The sequence below is a fragment of the Lipophrys pholis genome (genome assembly GCF_963383615.2).
Source record: "Lipophrys pholis genome assembly, chromosome: 3".
Taxonomy (NCBI): Eukaryota; Metazoa; Chordata; class Actinopteri; order Blenniiformes; family Blenniidae; genus Lipophrys; species Lipophrys pholis.
Window position 1 is genome coordinate 25,225,796 of NC_137627.1, and position 21,611 is coordinate 25,247,406.

The 21,611-nt window shown below is 43.3% G+C and overlaps 3 protein-coding genes across 5 annotated transcripts; 2 read left to right on the forward strand and 1 right to left on the reverse strand.

The window, feature by feature from the left end:
- Positions 1 to 335: 335 nt before the first annotated feature.
- Positions 336 to 2,793, forward strand: aamdc (adipogenesis associated, Mth938 domain containing). The gene is made up of 4 exons (XM_080459891.1): positions 336 to 498; positions 1,395 to 1,576; positions 2,100 to 2,195; positions 2,513 to 2,793. Exons 2-4 carry the CDS (start codon positions 1,445 to 1,447, stop codon positions 2,651 to 2,653), a joined length of 369 nt encoding a protein of 122 aa, XP_080316017.1. The 5' UTR covers positions 336 to 498; positions 1,395 to 1,444; the 3' UTR covers positions 2,654 to 2,793.
- Positions 2,526 to 11,068, forward strand: clns1a (chloride channel, nucleotide-sensitive, 1A). Of its 2 annotated transcripts, none has more exons than XM_080459888.1 (8): positions 2,526 to 2,892; positions 4,465 to 4,827; positions 7,464 to 7,600; positions 7,804 to 7,935; positions 8,397 to 8,507; positions 8,981 to 9,154; positions 9,390 to 9,456; positions 10,729 to 11,068. In XM_080459888.1, coding segments are annotated over exons 2-8 (741 nt in total). In that variant the 5' UTR covers positions 2,526 to 2,892; positions 4,465 to 4,708; the 3' UTR covers positions 10,730 to 11,068. The 2 variants fall into 2 exon arrangements, with proteins under 2 accessions (XP_080316014.1, XP_080316015.1); XM_080459889.1 differs by having other exon boundaries at positions 2,583 to 2,892; positions 4,484 to 4,827.
- A 2,403-nt stretch (positions 11,069 to 13,471) lies between these two features.
- Positions 13,472 to 20,480, reverse strand: aqp11 (aquaporin 11). Of its 2 annotated transcripts, XR_013935229.1 has the most exons (4): positions 19,783 to 20,380; positions 18,923 to 19,039; positions 16,586 to 16,988; positions 13,472 to 14,823 (listed from the first exon to the last, which is right to left on the reverse strand). XR_013935229.1 is itself a non-coding variant. In XM_080460177.1 (3 exons), the coding sequence occupies exons 1-3, from the start codon at positions 20,378 to 20,380 to the stop codon at positions 16,888 to 16,890; spliced, it is 816 nt and encodes a 271-aa protein (XP_080316303.1). In that variant the 5' UTR covers positions 20,381 to 20,480; the 3' UTR covers positions 14,801 to 16,887. The 2 variants fall into 2 exon arrangements, 1 of the variants encoding a protein (XP_080316303.1); XM_080460177.1 differs by having other exon boundaries at positions 14,801 to 16,988; positions 19,783 to 20,480.
- Between the last annotated feature and the right edge of the window lie 1,131 nt (positions 20,481 to 21,611).

The window sequence follows — 21,611 nt, forward strand, 5'->3', positions numbered from 1 at the left end:
AATGAATGTTTTATGGGACTCATTTCATCCTCCAGTCATGTGTTTTTTATGCTTCTACACTCTCGCGGCCGTAGGCGGTAACTACATTACACTGTAAAGTTAGACATTTACACACAGGCTATCGCTTCCTTTTAGCACCTTCAAAAACAAAAAGTCTTTTTTCTCTGTGATGATTCGGAATTAAACATTCAAAAAACTATTTATTCAGAAAGGAAAAAAATGTAACCTTTTCTAAAGGTGTTTTACACATCAACATGTATGCTCCAGATTAAATCCAGATTAAATTCATCTACACTGAGGAGCAATTTGAGTACAGTAACAATTAGGTGCCTTCCCCTTTAACTGGACGAGTAAACAAACTTTTAGTGGTTTGGTTTGGAGCACGTCTTTCAATATCTTGTGATTCCTGGATCAACTTCTTCCTTATTTCTTCTTGAAGTTGTTGGAGTTCTTATGAACTCGTGTTCACAGAGTGACAGAGGGGGTTGTGTCGGGCTTGTGAGTGTTTTTCTTTCAGTTCAGGTCAGAATTCGCTCTTATGAGTAGCAGCTGATCTGACAGTGTCTTTTCTTCTAAAGGGGCAAAGATAACTCTGACCCAAGATTGTGTTTCTCTGCACCTTTTAATTAACAGACGGTTGGTTCACAAATGAAAAGGAAAAACAGTGTTTTTATTCTTTAATGTTGTTTTATTGTCATAAATGAAGTATAAGCACTATCATGGTATAAATAGAACAGATCGGATCACACATTCGGGCACACACGACACTTCTTGGCCTCCAAACAAGCTTCCTGAATCTAACTGCGTCACGTAAAGCTGCTTCTTAAAATTTACTAAATATGAACGGTCTTTTGTTTAACACAGAAAGTCTCCAGTAGAATTTAGCTGATCGTTTTCAGTGAAGTGTCAAATTTTGATCTTCTGTGTTTTGGTTTGATTTATTGATTTAATTTGATTGATTTTTTTATTGAATGTGAGACAAAATGTGGAATAATGGATATAGCAATGTTTACATTTCAAGATCAGATTTTCAAGAGTACATTGTATTATATTTTGCACGATTAGGGGTATATTGTATGAGATTTTGCACATTCAGGTGTATATTGCACATTTCGTATTGACTAATGCAGATTTCAGTTTCTTTTAACTTCTATTTCAATATCCTGCACTCTTTTTCTTTCCTATAGTCTCTATTTTTGTATTTTGTCTCAACATTGGCTGATAAAACAGTTCTCTGTTTTTATCCCATGTGCTATACGTCTACACTGTTGGAGGGCAAGCGAGAGGAAATTCAATTAGGATTCCACTGTGTGTCTTGTATGTACAGCAGAATTGACACTTAAGCTCACTTTGACTCAGACTTTGACTTAATTGTTGTTGAATCCCAGTTCCAGTCTTAAAGCCACTGTTGGTCTGGTCTCCTGGTCGTGGTCGTGCGGGAGGCATGTCTTCTCCGGAGATTTCGTCTCTGTCCTGGGGCAGCATGCAGGTGAAGGGCTGCTCCTCCAGATATAAGGACTGTAAGGTCTGGCCCGGAGGCAGCCGGGCCTGGGACTGGAGGGAGACTGGGACGGACGTGAGTTGTTGCACACCCGATCACATATACACATGACATCCAGGCGTGCATGGGTTCGATAATCAGCGTTTCATTCTGCAACACAGAAACACAGGAGCACACTTCAGCTCATGCACATGTTCTTTGCTGAGGTCCACAGAATAATGCGCATCCTGAGGACCCTGCAAGACCCCTGCAGGTGTCTTAGCTGCCCAAAGGGCCTGTGTGCTTCATCTGTCTCACAAACCCACAGTGCCTGCATCTAAAGTGTTAAGCGAGGTGCATATATTGAACATTACAAATGAGTAAACAATTAAAGCATAATAATAAAAAAAATAAAAAATTAGAACAGTCTAAAGTATGGGGGTCTCCAATGTTCCACACAGACGACCCTGTAGCTTCCCTCAAAGGTGAACAGACACCAACTGGAGAAACAGCAGCGTCTGTCTCACAAACGATGGAAGGGTTATGAGCTCTGGCGATTATCTGTGATCAAATATTTCTTCACCTGAGATTGATTTAAGTTCTTGTCATGCGGCTGCAGCATCACCCCGGAGTTCAACCCGGTGACCTGGACGAGGTGCTGAAGAAGGGAATCGACTTGCTCGTCATTGGCCGAGGCATGAATGAAGCTCTGCAGGTGAAACATCCTACAGCACCAAAAGAAATGGCGCACAATATCCTGCAGCTTTTTTTTTTTTTTAACCCAACCCACTGTCGGTTTACTCCCATTGTTAATGTTTAGAGCAGATTGTTCTGTCCTGCATGTGTGTGTGGTTTCATTACAAAAACAAACAGTGCCAACTAGTGGCCCGGCATGCCATCTACATTGTATATAGTGTTCCTGCCAGTGCCGCGGAAACTGACATCATTTTCAAAACGTTGCCGTGTAAACTCGAAACGAGGCCTCAGTGGCCTTCGGCTTCTCATTCCAGTTGTTTGTGTCTCATGTCTCAGGTTCCTCCCTCCACTTTGGACTTTGTGAAACAGAAAGGAGTTGACGTCAAAGTTCTCCAGACAGAAAAGGCCGTCGCTGAATACAATAAATTGGCGAGCCAGGGCGCCAAGGTGGGAGGAGTCTTCCACTCCACCTGCTGATGAGCTTCGTCTGGACGTCGCTGCAGCACCTGAGACCACAGGCCTCATTCCACCTGAATCCACGTTTACAGAAGCTTCCAAGTTCTTTTTGTTCTGAGGTTTTCTCTGGATGACAACAAAATACAACTTCCTGGAGTCATTGTGATGTTGGTCATCTTTTTCTCACTTTCTCACACTTTTACAGTTTTGAGCTGCAGAAGTCTAAAAACGACTCAGCTGCAGTCAAGCAACTATTCCAGGTAACAGAAAGCACGTGGAAATATTCACCAGTGTTCAGGACTGAACATCACACCTGACGTTTAAAGGCATGTTTAGCTGCACTGCTCTTATCTGAGTTAACTACAAATAAATGTTAAGGGAGATTCTTTTAACTTTGATGCGACTACTCTTTGTCTCGACTATAGAAACTCAGAAAGCAAATCGCAAAGTGTGTTTTTTCAAAATAAAAATAAATTGATTGAAGAAAAAAAACTGAATAAAAAGGCACAACGTGAGTTAAAATGGTAATAACAGGAAAATGATGATATGGTACTGTATTGTACAGAAATGATACTTCATTTTAATGAATGAATGACGTAAATAATTCACTTTTATTTTATTTCTATAATGGCAGATAAAACACAATCATCTCAAGAAGCTTATACATAAAAAAAACAACAATTCCACATGATCAAGTAGAGGAGAAGGTGGAGAGGAAAAAACTTTTAACAGGAAGAAACCTGCAGAACCAGACTCAGAGTACTGGTGTGCGATACTGCAATATTTGGTATTGATCCGATACCAAGTAAATACAGGGTCAGTATCACAGATACCGACCCCATACCAATACTTTTCAATGTTCAATTAATGCATCATCAAATGGCTAAATCTGGAGGAATTTCCATGGGCTTTAACTGTTTTTATGATTTTTTTTCTTTTGTTTGTTAATTAGTTGAACCTAGAACAGAATATGGGAAAAGTTTATAGGTAAATAGAAAATACTTTATATAATTATCGTAATAAATAAAAAAGTTCAAACAACAGTATCAAAACAACTTTCTCCCATACATTGTAATGGCTGGATTTTTTCATAAATGAGCAAAGTGTACAAAATGACCACTCCAGAACCAATTTGAACAAGCTATTATTTCAGGTAGAGTTCAGGCTGGAGTAGCAGGAGGCTATCAACTATCAATCTCATTGCACTGGTATCATTCTTTATCAACACCAACGGCGGAACAATATCATCAATATTTGGATCAATCTGCCCACCACTTCCTCAGAGGTGGAGACATTCTGCTTTTCCAGTTGGGGTTAGAGGAGGAGAGAAAATAGTGCGATAAGAACCTTTGAATTTCAATATTGTCTTTGTTATGGCACCGAGTGTATGTGATGAAAATGTCAACATTTTCTCAAAACTAAATAATTACAACAAAAAATGACATTCAAAGCCGTTGCATTAAGGGTGTTTTTATAAACTCCCCCAGTTTCTTCAGCAGCATCCCAGATGTCAGGTCTCAGTGTTGTGTTGTTTACAAAACTGAAGAAATTTGTTCTAAAATCGATGTGTTCTTTAAACTAATTACAATTTGCTTTGTTGTGGCTTGTTGGACCGGATGTGGCTCACTGTCTTTATGTTTGACGCCCCTGGTGTACGACGTGAACCACGACTTGATTACGTCAACACGTATCTTTACGTACGCACGCACGTCTGTCTGTGATAGTCACGTGATCTATCGACCCACAGAACGTGCCGCCGCGATATTTCGTCCTGACGTGTGTGCGTGGAGCGTGTGGCGGCTGCTTCCTGCTAACTTCTCTGCTTTCTCCAGTTAAACTTCCCTCCCGGAGGCTCCTAAGCGGCTCTGGAACCCGGTGGAAGCAGCACGGAACGCGGCTCGCAAGTTCCCCCGCCCAGCGAGAACTTCTCCCGGGTTAAACCAGCCCGCCTCGCGCCACGGAGCAGCCCGCCCAGCGTCGTGTTGACAAACAGCGGGTTTTTGTCTCCTCTCGAGCCCCGCCGCCGCCTCTTCCAGCGGCCCCTGAACCCCGGACCTCCAGGGACTTCCAGGGACCATGGTTCTGCTGAAAAACCTCCAGCCTCCCACCGAGGGGGTGCGACACGAGCAAGCCGAGACCACGGCGGTGATGGACGGCCAGAAGCTGGGCTGCGGCACGCTGTACGTCGCTGAAACGTAAGTGCTGCACGCGGAGGCCTGATGCTGTTCACCCTGCTACACGGTCCAACTTTATCTTCTTTTTAACACCCGCTGAATCATGCAAACATGCTGAAAGCACTTTACTGCCAGAACAGCTCCACTTCCAATCAATAAAATCATCAATATTTAAAAAAACCGCCTCATTGATGTCTTCAATCTGCGGAGTTTTACACACTAAGTGCATCTGTTCTGTCTTTAAAGGTATTTCCTCACATCAGTTTAAACTTTTGTTGGTAAGTTAAAAAAACAGTTACAAGCAAATCTGCTCTCAAAAATAATCCAACAATTTACAATTGAAAAGTCATACATGCAGAAACTGAATCTGTTATAGTCTTCACCTGCAGCCAGCTGAGATCAGCTTCAGCGCCCAGCAACTTTAAGGTTAATGAGAGGGAATCATTGCCACAACACTTCAGTCGGTCCAGAAAGTATAAAAAGAAAAGCATGAAATCTCATTCACAGCCTTTGTCATGAAGCGTTAATTTGAGCTCCACTGATCATCCTGCAGATGTTTCTCTTGAGATGAGCCAAAGGACCTGTTTACACGTGGCCCAGGATTTACAATACCAGTGACATTTCTCTGTGTTTGGCAGTGGGGTGGGGGGGGGGCGTGCATTTCAGACCCAGGCCTTCACAGGTGCTGGTCTGACTCAATCCACCCCTAAATAACGTTTTTTTGGCTACAAAAACCATGTCATCATTCAGAAATGCAGTATAAAAAGCCTTTCATTACAGATGAATACTCGTGTAGCCAGAATAAATACCTTTATCACCAGTGGCGGACCTGGCTGGTTTTCCGTCCCGGGGCAAAGACTGTTTATGACGAAGAAAAAAATCCAGAGTTCACGTCTCTCCTTCTGCTGCAGCTGCATAATAAAGCGGCTGCTATTCCCAAAACTTCTGGGGGTTGAGGAGGGTGACAAACGTCAGCTTTTCGTGGTTTTGGAAATAATATTATGGCAAATAAAATAATCTTGAATCCTACCAAGGAAGTTGTAGTGAGCGCAAGTAAATTGTACCGGACCTCCATGTGCTTGTAGTGCTGCGGTGCGTTCAATGACCTCTTGAAAATTGTTTTGACAATAAATCTGCAACCAAATCTCTTTAATTCTCCTTTAGCCATTGTCGGTTGACAAAACTATTATTAAATCAACACAACTATATTTTTGTTCGTGCAGCTCGCTACAGATGCGATCAGCTGGCGCTGGAGAGTGAACACTGACGGTCCAATCAGAGGGCAGGAAGACACCGACGTCACGCTAGGCCTTCTAGAAGGCCCTGAGTCGTCAACATCAAAATCTGATTTGTTGAAGCAGCAGCGTCACTGACACTTATTTTACGCTGCAGACGCCTGCAGAATTGAATCTGAAGGCCTCGGGCAGATTTCTTTACCCCTGGCAACAGGTGATGGCTGAAATGTGATTGGTTAAAAGCTTTAATATGGAAGTACACGTCTGGAAGCAGCAGACGGGGGAGAAGCTATGAGAGGAAGCGGACTGACAGTTTAGAATTATTTAAGAAGTATTCATGGACAAAATATTATCAACATCAGTCTGTGATTCTGATATTTTTCTTAGGCCCTCACGGCCCGCCACTGGCGTTTGGTCCTTGCATTTACACTTTACCGCAGCTACGAGTCTCCAAAATTGATCTTTGAAAACTCCGTCCACAGCGGAGATTTGGAAAAACTCAATCCTTCCGTTTGCATGTCGAGAGGGGGAGACGGAGATCTACATCACAGTTTGCTACGTATTTTAAGTTTGACTGCTGTGGTGAGAATGGATCCAGTGAGAGCTGCTTGTTGTGCTTTATTTGTTTTATATTCTACTGTCGCATTTAGGAGGAGTTCCGCATCTTTATTGGTCCAAACAAACAAACTGTTTTGCTGAAAGAACAGGAAACAAGTTGAACCATTTGTGATGTCATGTTTTTTTTCCAGGACTCTGATTGGCTATCATGGCTTCATGCTTCTCATTACACTGCCCCCTACAGACCTGGCTGATCATAGTACCTCTGAAACAGGTTTTTATGAGGGCCCGGGTGAATGAAGATTCTTTTTTTGAAAACAAAGAGGGAGAAATACCAGTTTTTGTAAATTCCCGGCTATGTGTAAACTGGATCTTAGTCAGGGAGGAGACACGAAACCTCAATCCCTCTGCCAGCATTTCTCTGTGGAGAAAATCACAAGCATCTCTGCACTCCATCAATCAGCCCTGTATGGTAGAGGAGTTGGACAAAAGCCTCTCCCTTGTCAGAGACACATTGCAGCCTGTGTGGAGTTTGACAAAATGTGCACGAAGGACTCTCAGTCCAGGAGAAACTAAATTCTCTGGTATGACGAGACGAAGATTGAACTCTGGTGTGAATGCCAGGCGTCATGTTTGGAGGAAATCAAGTACCGTTCATTACCAGGACAACACGATCCCAACTGCGAGGCATGGTGGAGGCAGCATCATGTTTCACCAGGACAAACATCATCCCTAAATTTAAGCCTGGTGGAGGCAGCATCATGTTTAATCAATACATCAGCAGCCCTACAGTGAATCATGGTGGAGTTTGGTTTTCCCTCAACCTTCCTTGAAGTGGGCTTTCTCTTTCTTTTTCCTCAATAGGAAGCTGTTGTGGTTCGACGGCTCCGGGCTGGGCTTCTGTCTGGAGTATCCCTCCATCGGCCTACACGCCATCTCCAGAGACGTGAGCGCTTACCCACAAGAGCATCTGTACGTCATGGTCAATGGCAAACTGAGTGGTGAGGAAACGCTCCGTCACGGTGCAGAACTCATGACGAGGACTGTCGGTGAATAAAGAAATATTCATTTGATGTCAAAACATACGGATTCTGATGGTTTTCTCACACGTCATACATCAACTGACTGCATTTTTAATTATACCGGAACATTTTGCCTTGTTTGGTAACGTTTGTGTGTGTGTGGTTGTGTTTGTTGCCGTCAGGTGAGAATGAAGCAGAAATGGTGGAGAAACCAGATGAAGACGATGAAGATGAAGGCTGCAGTGACAGTGGTGGTGAAGATGATGATGGAGTGATCACAGAGATTCGATTTGTGCCCTGTGACAAAGCTTCATGTGCGTCAACACACATATATGGCCCTTTGCTACTGTTTCAGCAGGCTTCACTCTAATATGAACGTTAAAGGAGCTTGATGTTCAGAGTCTCACTGAGCCTGTGATGTGTGGGCATGAGGAGATGGGAATCAAACCATCAACCATGGGCCAGGACAAGCTGGGCTGCAGCCAGTGCACCTTCAGCATATATAAACAACACTGCCATCTACTGGTCAAAAGACAAACATGTTTATTAGAGAAATGTGTTGAATTTTCCCCTGTAAGTGGTTGGATGTTTGCAAAGTTGAAAGTTTGATCTCATCACTCAGATTACACAAAAACATAAATGTTGCATCACCGGTTTCTTAAAATGTCTTAAAGACTTTCTGTATTTTACTCTCCCAACAGTTTAACACTGAATTTGTCTTCGTGTTTTGACACCCGGTGGATTTGTGTCGTGACTTGAGGTTTGTTGTGTGCAGTGGAGTCCATGTTCTCGGCCATGTGCGAGTGCCAGGCACTGCATCCCGACCCGGAGGACGACGACTCCGACAACGACTTCGAGGGAGACGAGTACGACGTGGAGGAGGCCGGTGAGGAAGAGGGCGCAATAATTAAATGACATCACTGTGATTTCAGCTCAGACCGGCCTGCTTTTCAGCTGATTTATACTTTGAATGTCGAGTGTTAACGCACATCTTCTCTGGTCTCTTGTTTGTTTTCCTGCTCCGATCGCCGGGATTCAGAAGCAGGTGAGATATTGAAACACCTCATGACTGATTCCTTGTAAATTCATCTGGAGCTACATCAGTTAATGGAGGAAGATGCTCTATAATCTGGATTGTAAGAGGAGGAAGATGCTTTATAATCTGGATGTTTGAGGAGGAAGATGCTCTATAATCTGGATTGCAAGAGGAGGAAGATGCTTTATAATCTGGATGTTAGAGGAGGAAGATGCTCTATAATCACGTTGACCTGATAACCATTACAAGGCATGACTAGGTTTTGCTGAAGCGTTTTGGTCCCTCTGCTGATCACTGTCCTTCTGGCCGCTCCGCTCTCTCAGAACACGGCCACATAGAGGTTCCCACCTTCTACACCTGTGACGAGGGTTTATCGGCGCTGACGCAGGAGGGCCAGGCCACGCTGCAGCGGCTGGAGGGGATGCTGGCGCAGTCCGTGGCCCAGCAGTACCACATGGCAGGAGTCCGCACTGAGGACGCCAAGGACGACTTTGATGGTTCGAATCGCTTCATCAAACCCTTCAAATAGTCACACAATCATTCTCACAGATTATCCAGGATGTGACAAAGATTTCCTTGAAACCGAAAACAACATTTTCTACTAGAAACGACCCACAAACACACAACATGTTGTAGTAAGAAGCATCAGTTGGTGTTTGTGACATTCTGTAGAAAGATGATGAGTTGCAGATGCGTTTTCTCAGTGTTTCCTGTTGTTGTTGTTGTTGACAGACGGTATGGACGTGGAGTCGACCGGGCTGGAGGCTGGTCAGTTTGACGACGCCGACGTGGAACACTGGTACGTCAAACAGAAAAGTTACACCATTAATGTCAAAATTTCAAGAAACATTATCAAAGCATAACATGAAATCTATATTTATATGAAGTTATTGCCTGTATGTGGTCCCTGAAGTAAATTACATCTTATTTAATTATTATTTTGTATACATCTTATATACATGTGTATATATAGTATACATCTTTGTACTGGTTCAGTTATGTGCCTTTAAATGACCATAACATATCTGGTGTTTGGTTCATTCAATATCAACTGGTCCTACAATATGAATTGTTTTATTTTTTTATCTGATTCATTGATTAATCGAAAAAATAGACTGATTAATTTGATTATTAAAATAATCGTTGGCTGCAGCCGTAGGGAGATTACGTCATCTTTTATTCTACAGATGATCGTCTTTGCCGTAGACACCTCAAAGCCAGGCCAGGGTTTTACAATTTGAACCACTCTGTGATTATAAACACCTGTTTTCGAGTTTCCAAATCGCTGCCTCGTGTGGATGATCGGCAAAAACAATGCGTTTACGTGAAATTGCATTCTCATGTGGACGGCCCCTTTAGTTTTTGGTCAGTCCGAGATGGAAATGTGTGACTGTGCAGCAACTAACAGGATCTGACATCGTTTTCTATTTAAGTAATTTAAGAAACTAAAATGGTCAAACAACTGAAGTGTCTCCGGCTCCAACACTTCTTCAGTTTTCCATTAAGAAACCAGCCACACGCTTCTCATTCACGCTGGGGTTACACAACACTTAAAATCTTTAACGTCCTGGACCAAGTAATTTTATTCCTGTGGTCTTCTCACATTGACTGGAGACTTCAGTCTTCCGGACTCTTTAGTCTGGAATAACCTGGTGTTCACTCTGACCACATCCTCCAGTGCAACCTGAACTACCTCCTCCTCTTAAGGACAGGAGGAGCAGCGTTTCCGCCGTCTCCATGGAGACTGAGTCGGAGTGCTTTGGAAAAGTTCCACCTTGGGAGCTGTTTTCCCAAAGTTGCATTTTCAGTGGCTCTGAGCTCCATTGTCACAGGAACTGACGCTCAAAACACAAAGAAAGTTCTGTGTTGTTCACTTGAAAACATTGTGGTGTAAACGGCGCCTGAAGGGTGTGAAAACTCTGCAAAAAAAAAAACTGCAATATTCTCACCGCAAGACTGTAAATCACCACACCACCTGTCTTTAGTTGTGTCTTTGCTTTTTGATGCAAGTAAACCGACCGTGCAGCAAAATTCTGATCAGTCCAGTGATAAAATCTTCTTGTTTCTGCAGACTGACGTCAAAGCTCCAGTGTTGCATCGTGGGATTGGAGAAGACTGCAGCACTTCCTTCATTTTGTATTTTCAGACACTTTCAGTTGACCTGTTGAACAACCACCACCCACCCCCGCCGCCAGCCGTCTTCTAGCTTCCTCCGTTACGCCTCCAGCTCATTATCGACAGTGAAATGTGCTGAATGCTCCGATCCAGTGTGAGAAAAAACAAACAAACAAACCAACCCTCTAGTTTCTGTTTTTTTTTTTTTTTTACCTGAGTCGGTTTAATAAAGATTTTGTCCTGGAGAGTTGTCTTTGTATGAAATTTGTCAATAAATTAATAGTTTTTGTACCAGTTTTTGCTGTAATGTGCAGTTTTTTAAAAAATGTGTTTATAATCGCCATGTGATTCAGACTCTTGAGTTACCAGTCATTAGCATCAGACAGAGATGTGAGAGAGTGAATATAATGTAGGAGAGGTCTCCCAAGTATTTTCGAACGACTTTAGTGATCCATTAAGAGAAAATCTTAGCTTCTCCAGTCTAATCGACAGTAAAAGCTCTTTAAGCCACCTCCGGTGGGATGGGGGGGGGGGGGGGGGGGGGTGTATCCAGTTAAGCAGAATGAGTTGCCTGGCCAGCAGGGGGGCGAAGGTAAGGATTTGAAGGTTTTGGAGGCACTTGGCTGTGAGGGGGTACCAAACAGGGCGAGGAGAGGATCAGGTGTAATAGTTGTGTGCTGCACTAAGAGACTTAAAAATATCAGACCAAAATGTGGCAAGCCTGGGAGGGACAGAAAAACATTTTTTTTTGAAGGTCAGTAAAGGACAAAAAAGTCCCTTGATCATGCAGGTCTTTAAAGTTAGTTATCCCTTTGTCACACCAAGACCTAAAGGTTAAATCGGTGCAAGAAGGGAGAAAAAGATGGTTGTTCATGATGGGGGAGAGGTCTGAGAGGTCCGAGGCTCTGTGGAGGCCCGGGCTTTTCCTCGTTTGAATCCAAATTCTAATGGAGTTTGTAATCACTGGGCTTGAGGTGAAGTTGGAAGCAGTTAAAGGGAGTTGAGAGCAAACCAAAGAGCCATAACTTTGAAGAGGTTAGTTCCATATTAACCCAAGTAGGGCAGCGTTAATCCTGAATAACAATTTATGGACATTACAAGAGCAGTAGCGATGCAAGAGATTAGGCAGAGCCAGGTCGCCAAGCGTTTTGGAGAGCTGTAATACTGATCTCCTGATGGGCGCCGTTTTATTGCCCCATAGGAAAGAACTTATAAATTGATGGAGTGAGCTATAAAAAAGACTTCTTAATGAGGAAGGTGCTACGCAAACAAGAGGGGGGAAAGAGGGCAGCCCAGCCTAGTTCCTCGGTAAAGGGAGAATGGACCCTCAGAAAATGACTGGTTATACATTCTCTGAAGGACTGGCGCCATGCAGGTGGAAAGTAACTGAACAAATTCCACAGTAAACCCATCAGGGCCGGGCGTTTTCTCCATTCTGCAGTGAGATTATAGCTTCCTGCACCTCCTTGATGGAGATTGGCCTGACAAGTCACTACTCAAGTCTTCCTTCATTTTAGGGAAGACAGTATTAGCGAGAGGGTTATCTCCCTCCCAGACATCTGTAGGGCACTGTGAGGAGTAGAGATCTGAGTAAAATTGACCAAATATAATATTAATCTCCACAGGGTCTGAGGTGAATTCCCCGGTTGTGGATTTGATCTTTGGCATCAGCCTGGACAGTCTCGCTGCGCGTGCCTGATGAGCTAGCAGTCCTCCTGCCTTATCTCCGGTCTCAAATAAAAATTTTGTTGAGCCAAGAACAACTGTTTCTGTGTATTATTTGTAGATAATAAATCAAATTTAGACTGGAGTTGAAGGCGTTCTTTGTAAAGATCGGGGGAAGGGGTTGAAGCTTCTAAAAGTTCAAGTGGGTATATTTCCTTGGTAATCGCCTCCGACTCAGCCTTTTCTACTTTCCTTAGGGTTCAGACTTAAGATGGAATTTGCCCACCCATGAATGCCTTAAAGGTTTCCCATAACGTGCGTCTGGAGGCCTCCGGACAGTCATTGGTATCAAGAAACTCTGAATTTAGAATGGAAAACACCCCCGTATCCATGGTCGCCGGGTCCTGGTCACCTCTGAGGAGCGGAGGTCGGTTTTTCTTGAAGGAAGAAAGTATCACCCCTGAGTTGCTTTAAATGTGTCATGACCTTGTTAGGTTGAACAGACTGGTTAACAGGCTTCAGGCTCCAGGAGATAAAACAAAGATTCTTACCCCGAGTCATCCTATGGAAAGAGCAGCGCCCTCTCAGTTCTGACGCGGTTCCTGAGCCAAAGCAAAAGGCGAGAAAAAAAACTAAAAAACGATCATAAAAAACAAAAAACGTACAAAAGCTAAAAAGACACCATAACAATCTCTCCACATTCCTCCCACCCCCCACCCTCTAATACGGACCCAACCTATCCCCAGCATCAATCCCAACAGGAACCCACTTTCTACGTCCATACCCTTCTCTCGTTCTGGAGGTCACTCGGTTCAACAATAGAGAAAAACACACCTCACCTCCAGAAAGAACAACTGATTACAGGAAAGCTGTGGTGGTCTTCATATTTAACGTACAGATCCACACTCTTAACCTGAATTAGTTGACTTTACTCACACATTGCGTGGAAACCCGTCGCCCTATACCATTTTAGATTTTACACATGCTGGAACTGAGCATGCCAAGTTGTACTAGCATGGAACCTTAAGCCTATGCTCCTCAAATCAAATCAAACTTTATTGATACGGCACTTTTCATACAAAAGGTTGTGGCACAAAGTGCTTCACATGCTAAAAAAATAAAAACGCACACACATACGCATGTACATGACCCCACACACATATGACCACACGACCGCACACGCGGTTTAATTAGTCAACTAATTAAAAGCTGAAAGAGAAAAGTGGGTTTTGAGGATGATTTTAAAAACACCAACAGTCTCTGTGGCCCTGAGGTTCACCGGCAGCCGGGAGTGCCGTTCTGCGTCTTCACGTTACTCCTTGTATCAGTTGCTCCTTGTAAAATGCCAGTGCATCCCCCGGAGTCTGAAAAGTGAAGAATTCACCCTTCTGGTAAAGAGCTTGTTTGACTGTGTTGAAAGCGGCTCACTCCTTCGCAGGAGCAGCACTGAGGTCCGGGTAAAGTCGCAGCCTCACGCCGTGGTGCTGAAGCTCCTTCTGTATGGCCCACCGGAGCACTTTCTTGAAAACCATGAAAACACACAAAAGGTCTGGGGTCAGCTCCCGGTCCAGGTTTAGGGGCAAGGGAGCGATGTGCTCTCTCCAGCTCCGGAGGTTTGGAGAGGACGCGGGGGCCCATTTTGTCCATCAGCAGCTCAGATATAAACTCGGTGGGGTCTTGGCCATTCTCACTGCCCTCAGGGATGTTTATAATCCGGAGGTTGACTCTCTGGGACCTGTTCTCCAGAGCGTCCAGGCGGTCTTGGAGCAGCTTGTTCTGAGTCTTCAGTAACGCCACTGTTTTTTGAGTGCGAGTTACGTGCTCAAATTTTTCCCCCGCCAGGGACTCTGCAGCAGTGAGGCGGCCATTAAAGTTATTCACGGTCCACCGAAGTCTGTAAAGGTTTTACCGAGTCCAGGATTAATGCCGCCGTGTCGTCCAGGAGCGAGGCTCATTGCTTCTCCAGTTCCGATACCATCTGGCTCTTTGATAGAGTCTCGGGGCTTCGTCTGAAGCCGCCGCTGCCGCCATCTTAGCAAGTTTGCTGGCTACAGAAGCCATACCGCCACGTGGAACTGGACAGCTTTGGGTGTTGCTCGTTTCGGGTTTAGAACCACTCACTGCACCACCGAATCGAAACCGGAGCTGTAATCCACCGTTCAAAACACGACTCCCAATCAGAGCGCGGTGTTTACAGGGATATATTTACAGTTACGCCGGGAGACCTCCGTCACAGGACGTCTCGACATACAGATTTCTAATAATTTTTGTATTGTGGACGTGCATCAGGGGAGTTTGCAGGTTCTTCCCGTGTTGATTAAAACTTGTATAATTCTACCAGAAAAGACCAAGAGAATCAAAAATCCATGGAGGTGGTTGTTTTATTCTGCAGTGAAAACAAGAAAAAGGCACCAGTTAAACGCTGACCGTCATGCTGCTCGGCTCAGAAATGTACGGCTACGACATAAAGAAACACAATCACCCGCTGGTGACATGCAAACTGCATCTTAACGACAAAAGATGAAAAACGTAAAAACCGCCAAAAGCTGTTAAAAAAGATCTGAACTGACGAGAATATTTCTGAATATCTTAACTGAAAAGTGTTTTTATATCAAAGTAAAGCTCGGCTCAGTGTTTCTTATTTTTGCTACAAATTTGATTAATTTTACTAATGTGTTTTTTCTTTCTTTTTTTACTCTTCAGTAAAAAAGATTTCGTTTGATTTCAAAGTGTGTGAAACAAATGAAATGTAAAAAAAATTGTGCAAACGTCCCCACTGATGTCAGTTTTGACTGAACATTCGTTACATGTTTTTTTATGGAATTATATTAGTGCTACAATCCTGAGAACAGAAAAACTTCATACCAATCTACATACTACATACAATACTACATAAAATTAAGGACTATATTGTCAGCACAGTCGTGTTGTTTTGGCACAGTTTTGCAGAAGTTTGGTCCTGTATGGAATCACATTAGTGCCACAATCCTGAGTGCTAAGTGTGAAATTTTGAGCACAAAAAAAAGAAAGAAAAGAAAAGAAAAGAAAAGTAAGCCAAGAAAAACTTGATCCGATAAAACAAAAATCTATCCTGCATTCAAAAACATATATTTTTATATTTGCAACGATCCACATACAGGAACAATCCAGGTGTTTTTCACTGGGTTTGGTTATTCGCTCTATTCCCACTCAACTCTGCCTTCATACTCGCTTAACACATGTTCAACAAACCAGCCAATCACAGCCTTGCACTGGCTCATTCTGATTGGCTGATTCTATCCAATCAGGTCGCCTCTAAGAGCGATAGCTGAATCAAAGTCTTGATGTTTATCCTGGAATCCGACACATTTCCAGTGAGTTTTTTCTATTATAAAATTACATAAAAGACTGACTGAAAACGTGTCGTGATGATTGTGCCTGTACGTGGATAGCTGTGAACATAATATTATATCTTTTGAGAGCAGAATAGATTCGTTTGCTCCGATCAAGTTTTTCTTCGCAAAAGTTTTTTTCTTTCCTCAAAATGATCCATCGTTCAGAAGAAAGGTTTTTTGAGTAAGCAGATGTGCTAGCAGCTAGCTACCGGTGTCACGTCAGTCAAGATAATTTGATTTGATGTTTTTATTAGATGTTTATTTTATTTTTCAACACGCTAAACAAAATGGCCCTTTATTTTATGCAAATCTGTCGTAATCCAGTAAAAACCAGTTGATTTAGGTGTCGTTTTAAAAAACGGGCGGCTGAAATATCAACCTGACTGGATAGAATCGGCCAATCGGATCGACCCTGTGCAAGTCTGTGATTGGCTGGTTTTCTGGCACATTGGTAACGCCGCGTGTACCGAGTGTAAATGTTACTCGAGGAAGACGTAGCGAGCGCCTCCAGCAGAGATCTGTGGGAGATTAAATGCTAAAATCCAGTGAAAAACACCAGTATTGTGTCTGTATGTGGATCGTTGCAAACATAAAAACATTTTTTGTGCTCAACAGGTCGCAGAATAGATTAAAGTTAAAGCTTTCTCTGATCAAGTTGTTCCTAACTGAGTGCTCAGGATTGTGGCACTAATAGAATCCCATACATTCTGCCTCCAGCAGATCTGAGGTTGGCTCTTTTAAGACTCTGTTCAATGCAGCACATTCACAACTTACTGTTACCAAAATCCGGAGTTAGTTTCTCTCCTGCGAACATGAACCGATGATCTTCACCAGACTGAGCGAAGCTCCGTGAATAAACCGGCCACTGATGTGACTTTAGTGTTGAATCAATTCCCTCTCATCTGCTGTGAGCTGCTCAGACTGACGTCTAGTTTTGCAGGAAGTTTCTTGAATGTGCTTCTCACGATTTGTTTGTTTAAAAAAACCTTTCAGGTTGTGCTCTTTAGTAAAAAGTACATAACAAGGTGTATTGTTAGAGTGTAACAGTCTGTTGGAAGCAGCCGGCGTGACGTCCCTCATGTTTTCTTCTTGGAGTCGACGGGAAGACGAGGAGACGACGGCGTCCTCTGCAGAGCAGCCGCCAGTTTATCAGAGAGCAGCACCGAGATCATCATACCTGCAGGACCAGGACCAGGACCAGGACCAGGACCAGGACCAGGACCAGGATGAGAAAACAAACATCTCGATGAGCGTTTTCTTCACATTCTCTCAAAACTTGGTACAATGACACCATATAACCTGGCTCATGAGCCGACAGTGTTCCAGTCACTGGATGTTTATTATTTCATCAGACGGTCGATGATCATGGGGAGAGCTTCCTGTTGTTTTTAGGCAGTTTTCTGGTGTTTTGGAGAGTTTTTGATGAGATTAGATGAGATTATTAATCCCACATGAGGAAATTTGGTCATCACAGCAGCTCAACATCGCATAAATAGTTAAAGACAGGATACTGGCACACAATAGTTTTCTGGTGTTTTTGTGTTTTGGGGGAGTTGTCTGCTGCTTTAGGCAAATTCTCTCTTCTTCTGGTGAGTTTTATGGTGTTTTAGGCCAGTTTTTTTTTGGTTTTGTTTTATGGAGATTTAAGTCAGTTTTCTGGTGTTTAAAGACAGTTTTCTCTTATTTTGGCGAGTTTTCTGGTATTTTCGGTCAATTTTCTGGTATTTTGTGGGAGTTTTCTGGTACTTTAGACCATTTTTCTGGTGTTTACGGGGTCTTGGGTAGTTTCCTGTTGTATTTAAGGAGTTTTTATTGTCACTGATGGAGAAACATCAATTATTAAATTAAGTCTTAGTGCAAAACCTTGAAAACACAACCTTGAAAACCAGTTTAAAGCATCTAACCATTTAAAGAGGAGTTCTGGATCGAATCAGCTTCTAACAATTACCGGTACATCGTATTATGAAACATTCAGTGAAACACTGAAGCAAAAGTTACGATTTGTCATCTTCTCACACTTTGAAATCCTCATATCTGCACTCTTGCTCCTATATTGTTTATCTTCATAACTGTGCATCTCAACTAATGAATCTAAAGACAAATGAAACAGAAAACGAATCTAAGTTTGAAATATTCAAATTTACATGTATAAATCTTCATGAAAGTTTTACTGTTTGTGGTCAGTTATGGAAAACTGTTTCACTTCAATGTCTTCAAATAACTCAAACTGCTGTTTGGAATGTGAATAATGACTTAAAAAGAAGTGAATGTAATCACTTATTTCATTTCTAATCAGACTGTACTTACAGACCTTCAGAGGGACATTTCAGGTGTTTGACACGAGACAAGTGAGTCACGACGTGTCAAAGCTGCTAATCAGATCAATACGATGATGATCAGCAGAAACTCAGCGACTCGTCGTTAATCAGGGATTATAAATGTCTGATTAACCCTCTACCTCCCCACCTCCCAGAGTTTTACTAAACAGATTGTTTGATGCTGGGACAAGAATTTAAAATAATATATTCTCTTACAGAAATACGGTCATTTGTGAAGTTTGGGGGTGTCTGAATCAGATCATCGGGACTTTGGAAAAGTTTGAAACTTAGTACTTGACGCCGTTTACTTCAGGTTCTCCCGTCTGAGCTGAAGAAACGTCCTATAAGACGGACGATCAGGTCCACCGCTCGGAGCACGCGCACAACAAAATGTGACGCAAAGTTTAGGAATAGTCCACTTTGACTTTTGTTAATGATTTAACAAACCTTTTAGAAATCTGAAATGCGAGCATGTACACAGAAAGCACATCAAAACGTGCAGAAGCTTTGGGACCAGTGTGGCACGACTTTTGTCTGCGAGCAGCAGGCACGCACTTTATATTACTTTATAATATTTCTATGTCTTAAACCTTCATAATAATTTACAGCGGCTTAATAATTCTCATTCTTCTTCTTCGGCTGCAATAAATTAAGTAGAAAAGCGTTTTGTTGATGATGATTACTTTCAATAATATTTGTGATTTTAAAAAAAGTCCTGAAATATGTTTTAATATCCAGTTTCCTGTGAAAGGTTAAACACAAAAGGAAATAGGAATTTTTAAATGTTTCTCACCGATCAGTGGGCCGAGCCAGTAAACCAGGCAGTAGTCCAGGAAGGAGTGACCACTGCAGGGGAACTGAGTGGAGAACGCCAGCGCAGGGTTGAACACGGCTCCAGTCACACTGCCACCTGTGCGCGCGCGCGCGCGCACACACACACACACACACACACACACACACACACACACACACACACACACACACACACACACACACACACACACCTCAGGTTACAGCCAACAACCCCAAGTTAAAATGAGACAGTTGGTAAAAAGAGGCTCGAATAAAGTAAAAAGGGCTGAAATGTTCTCATGGAAAATACAGCAGATCAAACATAAGGTCCGTGAGCCATCACCGGCCCGAAGAGGCTCTAATCCGCCAAAACACCAAGAACAGTTTAGAAAAAACTTTGTCAGTGTAAAAACACCCAGAATGCAACAGGACATTTCAGGGTATTTTGCAGCAGGTTTCATTAAAGTTGGCTTCATGTTGATATTGTCGTCATTTTCAGCACTAATTGTTTAGTTTTTGCAGAAATCGACATTCTCAACACATTTAAAATTAAATTTAAACGTTATTATGGCTGTATTTTACCAGTCAAGACCGCGCAAGATTAAACTGGTTTGTTTAACACTCCTGGATTACAGTATAAAACAGATTAGAATAAAAACGAGTTTGTTCATATTGAGGCTTTTTAAACTTCTATGAATGAAACTGAATCTTTTTGAATCCGCACCAACCAGAAAACACAGAATAGCATAAAGAAAAGAAAAAAGAATAAAGTTCAAATTAACTTTGCTGTTAGAAATCTGCAAAAATATCACAAGAAGCGGATTATAATCTGAGAGATTGAAGTGAAGGAATAAACGTCACCTGCATAAACCACTGTGGCGATGACCGCTGCCACCGCGTGCACGCGGTACTTCTCCTCCACCTCGCGCGTGTGCGTGATGACGGTCTGAACAGCGAAGGCGCATGCGAGCTCCACCGCGGCGGCCTCGTACAGGGGCGCGCGTACGGGGCTGACGCACCGGAAACCGAGCAGCTTGTGCCGCGCGTGAAGCCCGGACAACCCTACGCCCCACACCAGCGGGACGACCGCGCGCGCCGCCGCGGCGGCGGCGAACTGACACGCGATGCGCCGGAGAGCGCACGCGCCCGAGAGGCGCGCACGGTACGCGTGCTCGAGCGCGCCGGACGGGTTCCCGATGGCCCCCCGAAAGGTGAGCCCGTGCACTACGGACGCCACGTACGTCAAGGTGAGCGCGAGGCGCGGCTCAATCCCGCCCACCTCGGACAGCATCTTGAGCTCGTGCGTGCAGCAGCACAGCTGGAAGGTGGACACGAGCTCCGCCGCGTACACCGACAGTCCGGTGTGCGCGAGGGCCCGGGACAGCACCCTGCGGGACGCCTCGCTCAGCGCCACGAGCCCTGCGAGCAGCGACAGAGACACCGCCACGTCCGCAGTCATGACCGCGGCTCTGAGCTCCGTCTGTCCGGGTACCGCTCACTCTGCACCGGGGTGCTGCAGCGGCTCTGACCCGGAGGATGCGGAGCTTCAGCGGGGAGCCAATCAGCTGCGGGCCTCTCACATGGTGCGGAAGTCTCTCCGCAGGTTTCTCTACTCTCCTCCCTTCCACTGCTGGTGGAATGATGGATGGGTGGATGGAGTTCTTTCTTTCTTTGTTTGTTTGTTTCTTTCTTTCTTTGCACAAAATAGGAATATAGTGCATGAAACCAAACTGCATAAGATGCTATGAAATCCTCCCCATCAATAACCATTACTATAATAAAAAATACTGAAGGCTGAAGGAACAACAATTGGAGAAAAATAACAAAACTGTCACCTCAACCACACAGTATATCAACTCAGAATCAGTGGGTTGTATTTGGACAGGAATAAAAAAGGCTCTTTCAAATATTTTCATAGGGACACAAAAGCCGGTCCAGTGCAGATATCACAAATTGTGCAAAACAAGGCTTCCTTAAGTTTTTCTATACACAATAGCACAACTAATATTGGTACAGGACAATCAAACAAAAGGTAAAGGATAACTAACAATAGACAGCTAAAGAAAAGAAAAGATAAAACACTGCAAACAAAAACAAACAGGTAAACAAAGCCCCCCTCCCTCCCAGTCCTGAGGTGTGCTGCTTCGTGGTGATATATAAAAGCTGTATGAGCGACAAATGATTTACTTTCCCGAGGAAAAGGGCTAAGAATAAATTTTCAGTGACTTGTTTTAGAGGTTGGGCACACTAAAGCTGTTTGGAGGTACGACATAAATTTATACATACATTTAACATGCTTTGTTTGTGTTTGCACGTGCATTCGTAAACGGTACATGTGCAGTTTTGTGTGTTTGCAAACGTTTTTGCCTTTTTATGTTTTGTCTGTCGCTTGTTCATCATTTTCAGTTGCATTTTGTTGCGTGACATATAAACACAGATGGCTTGATTGTGTTGCACTGATTGGACCCTCATCAGATCCCACCCTGGACTTTCTTCTAACTTAAAAGATTTAATTAAAGTATGTAAACTGGTCGTGCTCTGCATACTTTGCTGTACTCATATTTGCCGCTAGGTGTCGCACTCTCTCCATTCTTCAATTCAGTTTGGCGTTCATGTCATCAAGGAACAAACCTGAAATGACATTTATTGTAAACATAAAGTCTTTGGAAATATAAAGACAGAAATTGTAA

What these genes read in the sequence shown, in the direction of transcription:
- clns1a (XM_080459888.1), top strand. Translation starts at nt 4,709, where the DNA reads ATGGTTCTGCTGAAAAACCTCCAGCCTCCCACCGAGGGGGTGCGACAC. An exon ending in ACGCTGTACGTCGCTGAAAC is followed by an intron (nt 4,828 to 7,463) that starts GTAAGTGCTGCA and finishes TTTCCTCAATAG; the next exon opens with GAAGCTGTTGTGGTTCGACG. An exon ending in GGTCAATGGCAAACTGAGTG is followed by an intron (nt 7,601 to 7,803) that starts GTGAGGAAACGC and finishes TGTTGCCGTCAG; the next exon opens with GTGAGAATGAAGCAGAAATG.
- aamdc (XM_080459891.1), top strand. Translation starts at nt 1,445, where the DNA reads ATGTCTTCTCCGGAGATTTCGTCTCTGTCCTGGGGCAGCATGCAGGTG. An exon ending in GGAGGGAGACTGGGACGGAC is followed by an intron (nt 1,577 to 2,099) that starts GTGAGTTGTTGC and finishes ATGCGGCTGCAG; the next exon opens with CATCACCCCGGAGTTCAACC. An exon ending in GCATGAATGAAGCTCTGCAG is followed by an intron (nt 2,196 to 2,512) that starts GTGAAACATCCT and finishes CTCATGTCTCAG; the next exon opens with GTTCCTCCCTCCACTTTGGA.
- aqp11 (XM_080460177.1), bottom strand. Translation starts at nt 20,380, where the DNA reads ATGACTGCGGACGTGGCGGTGTCTCTGTCGCTGCTCGCAGGGCTCGTG. An exon ending in CGCCACAGTGGTTTATGCAG is followed by an intron (nt 19,040 to 19,782) that starts GTGACGTTTATT and finishes GCGCGCGCACAG; the next exon opens with GTGGCAGTGTGACTGGAGCC. An exon ending in CTGGCTCGGCCCACTGATCG is followed by an intron (nt 16,989 to 18,922) that starts GTGAGAAACATT and finishes CTGGTCCTGCAG; the next exon opens with GTATGATGATCTCGGTGCTG.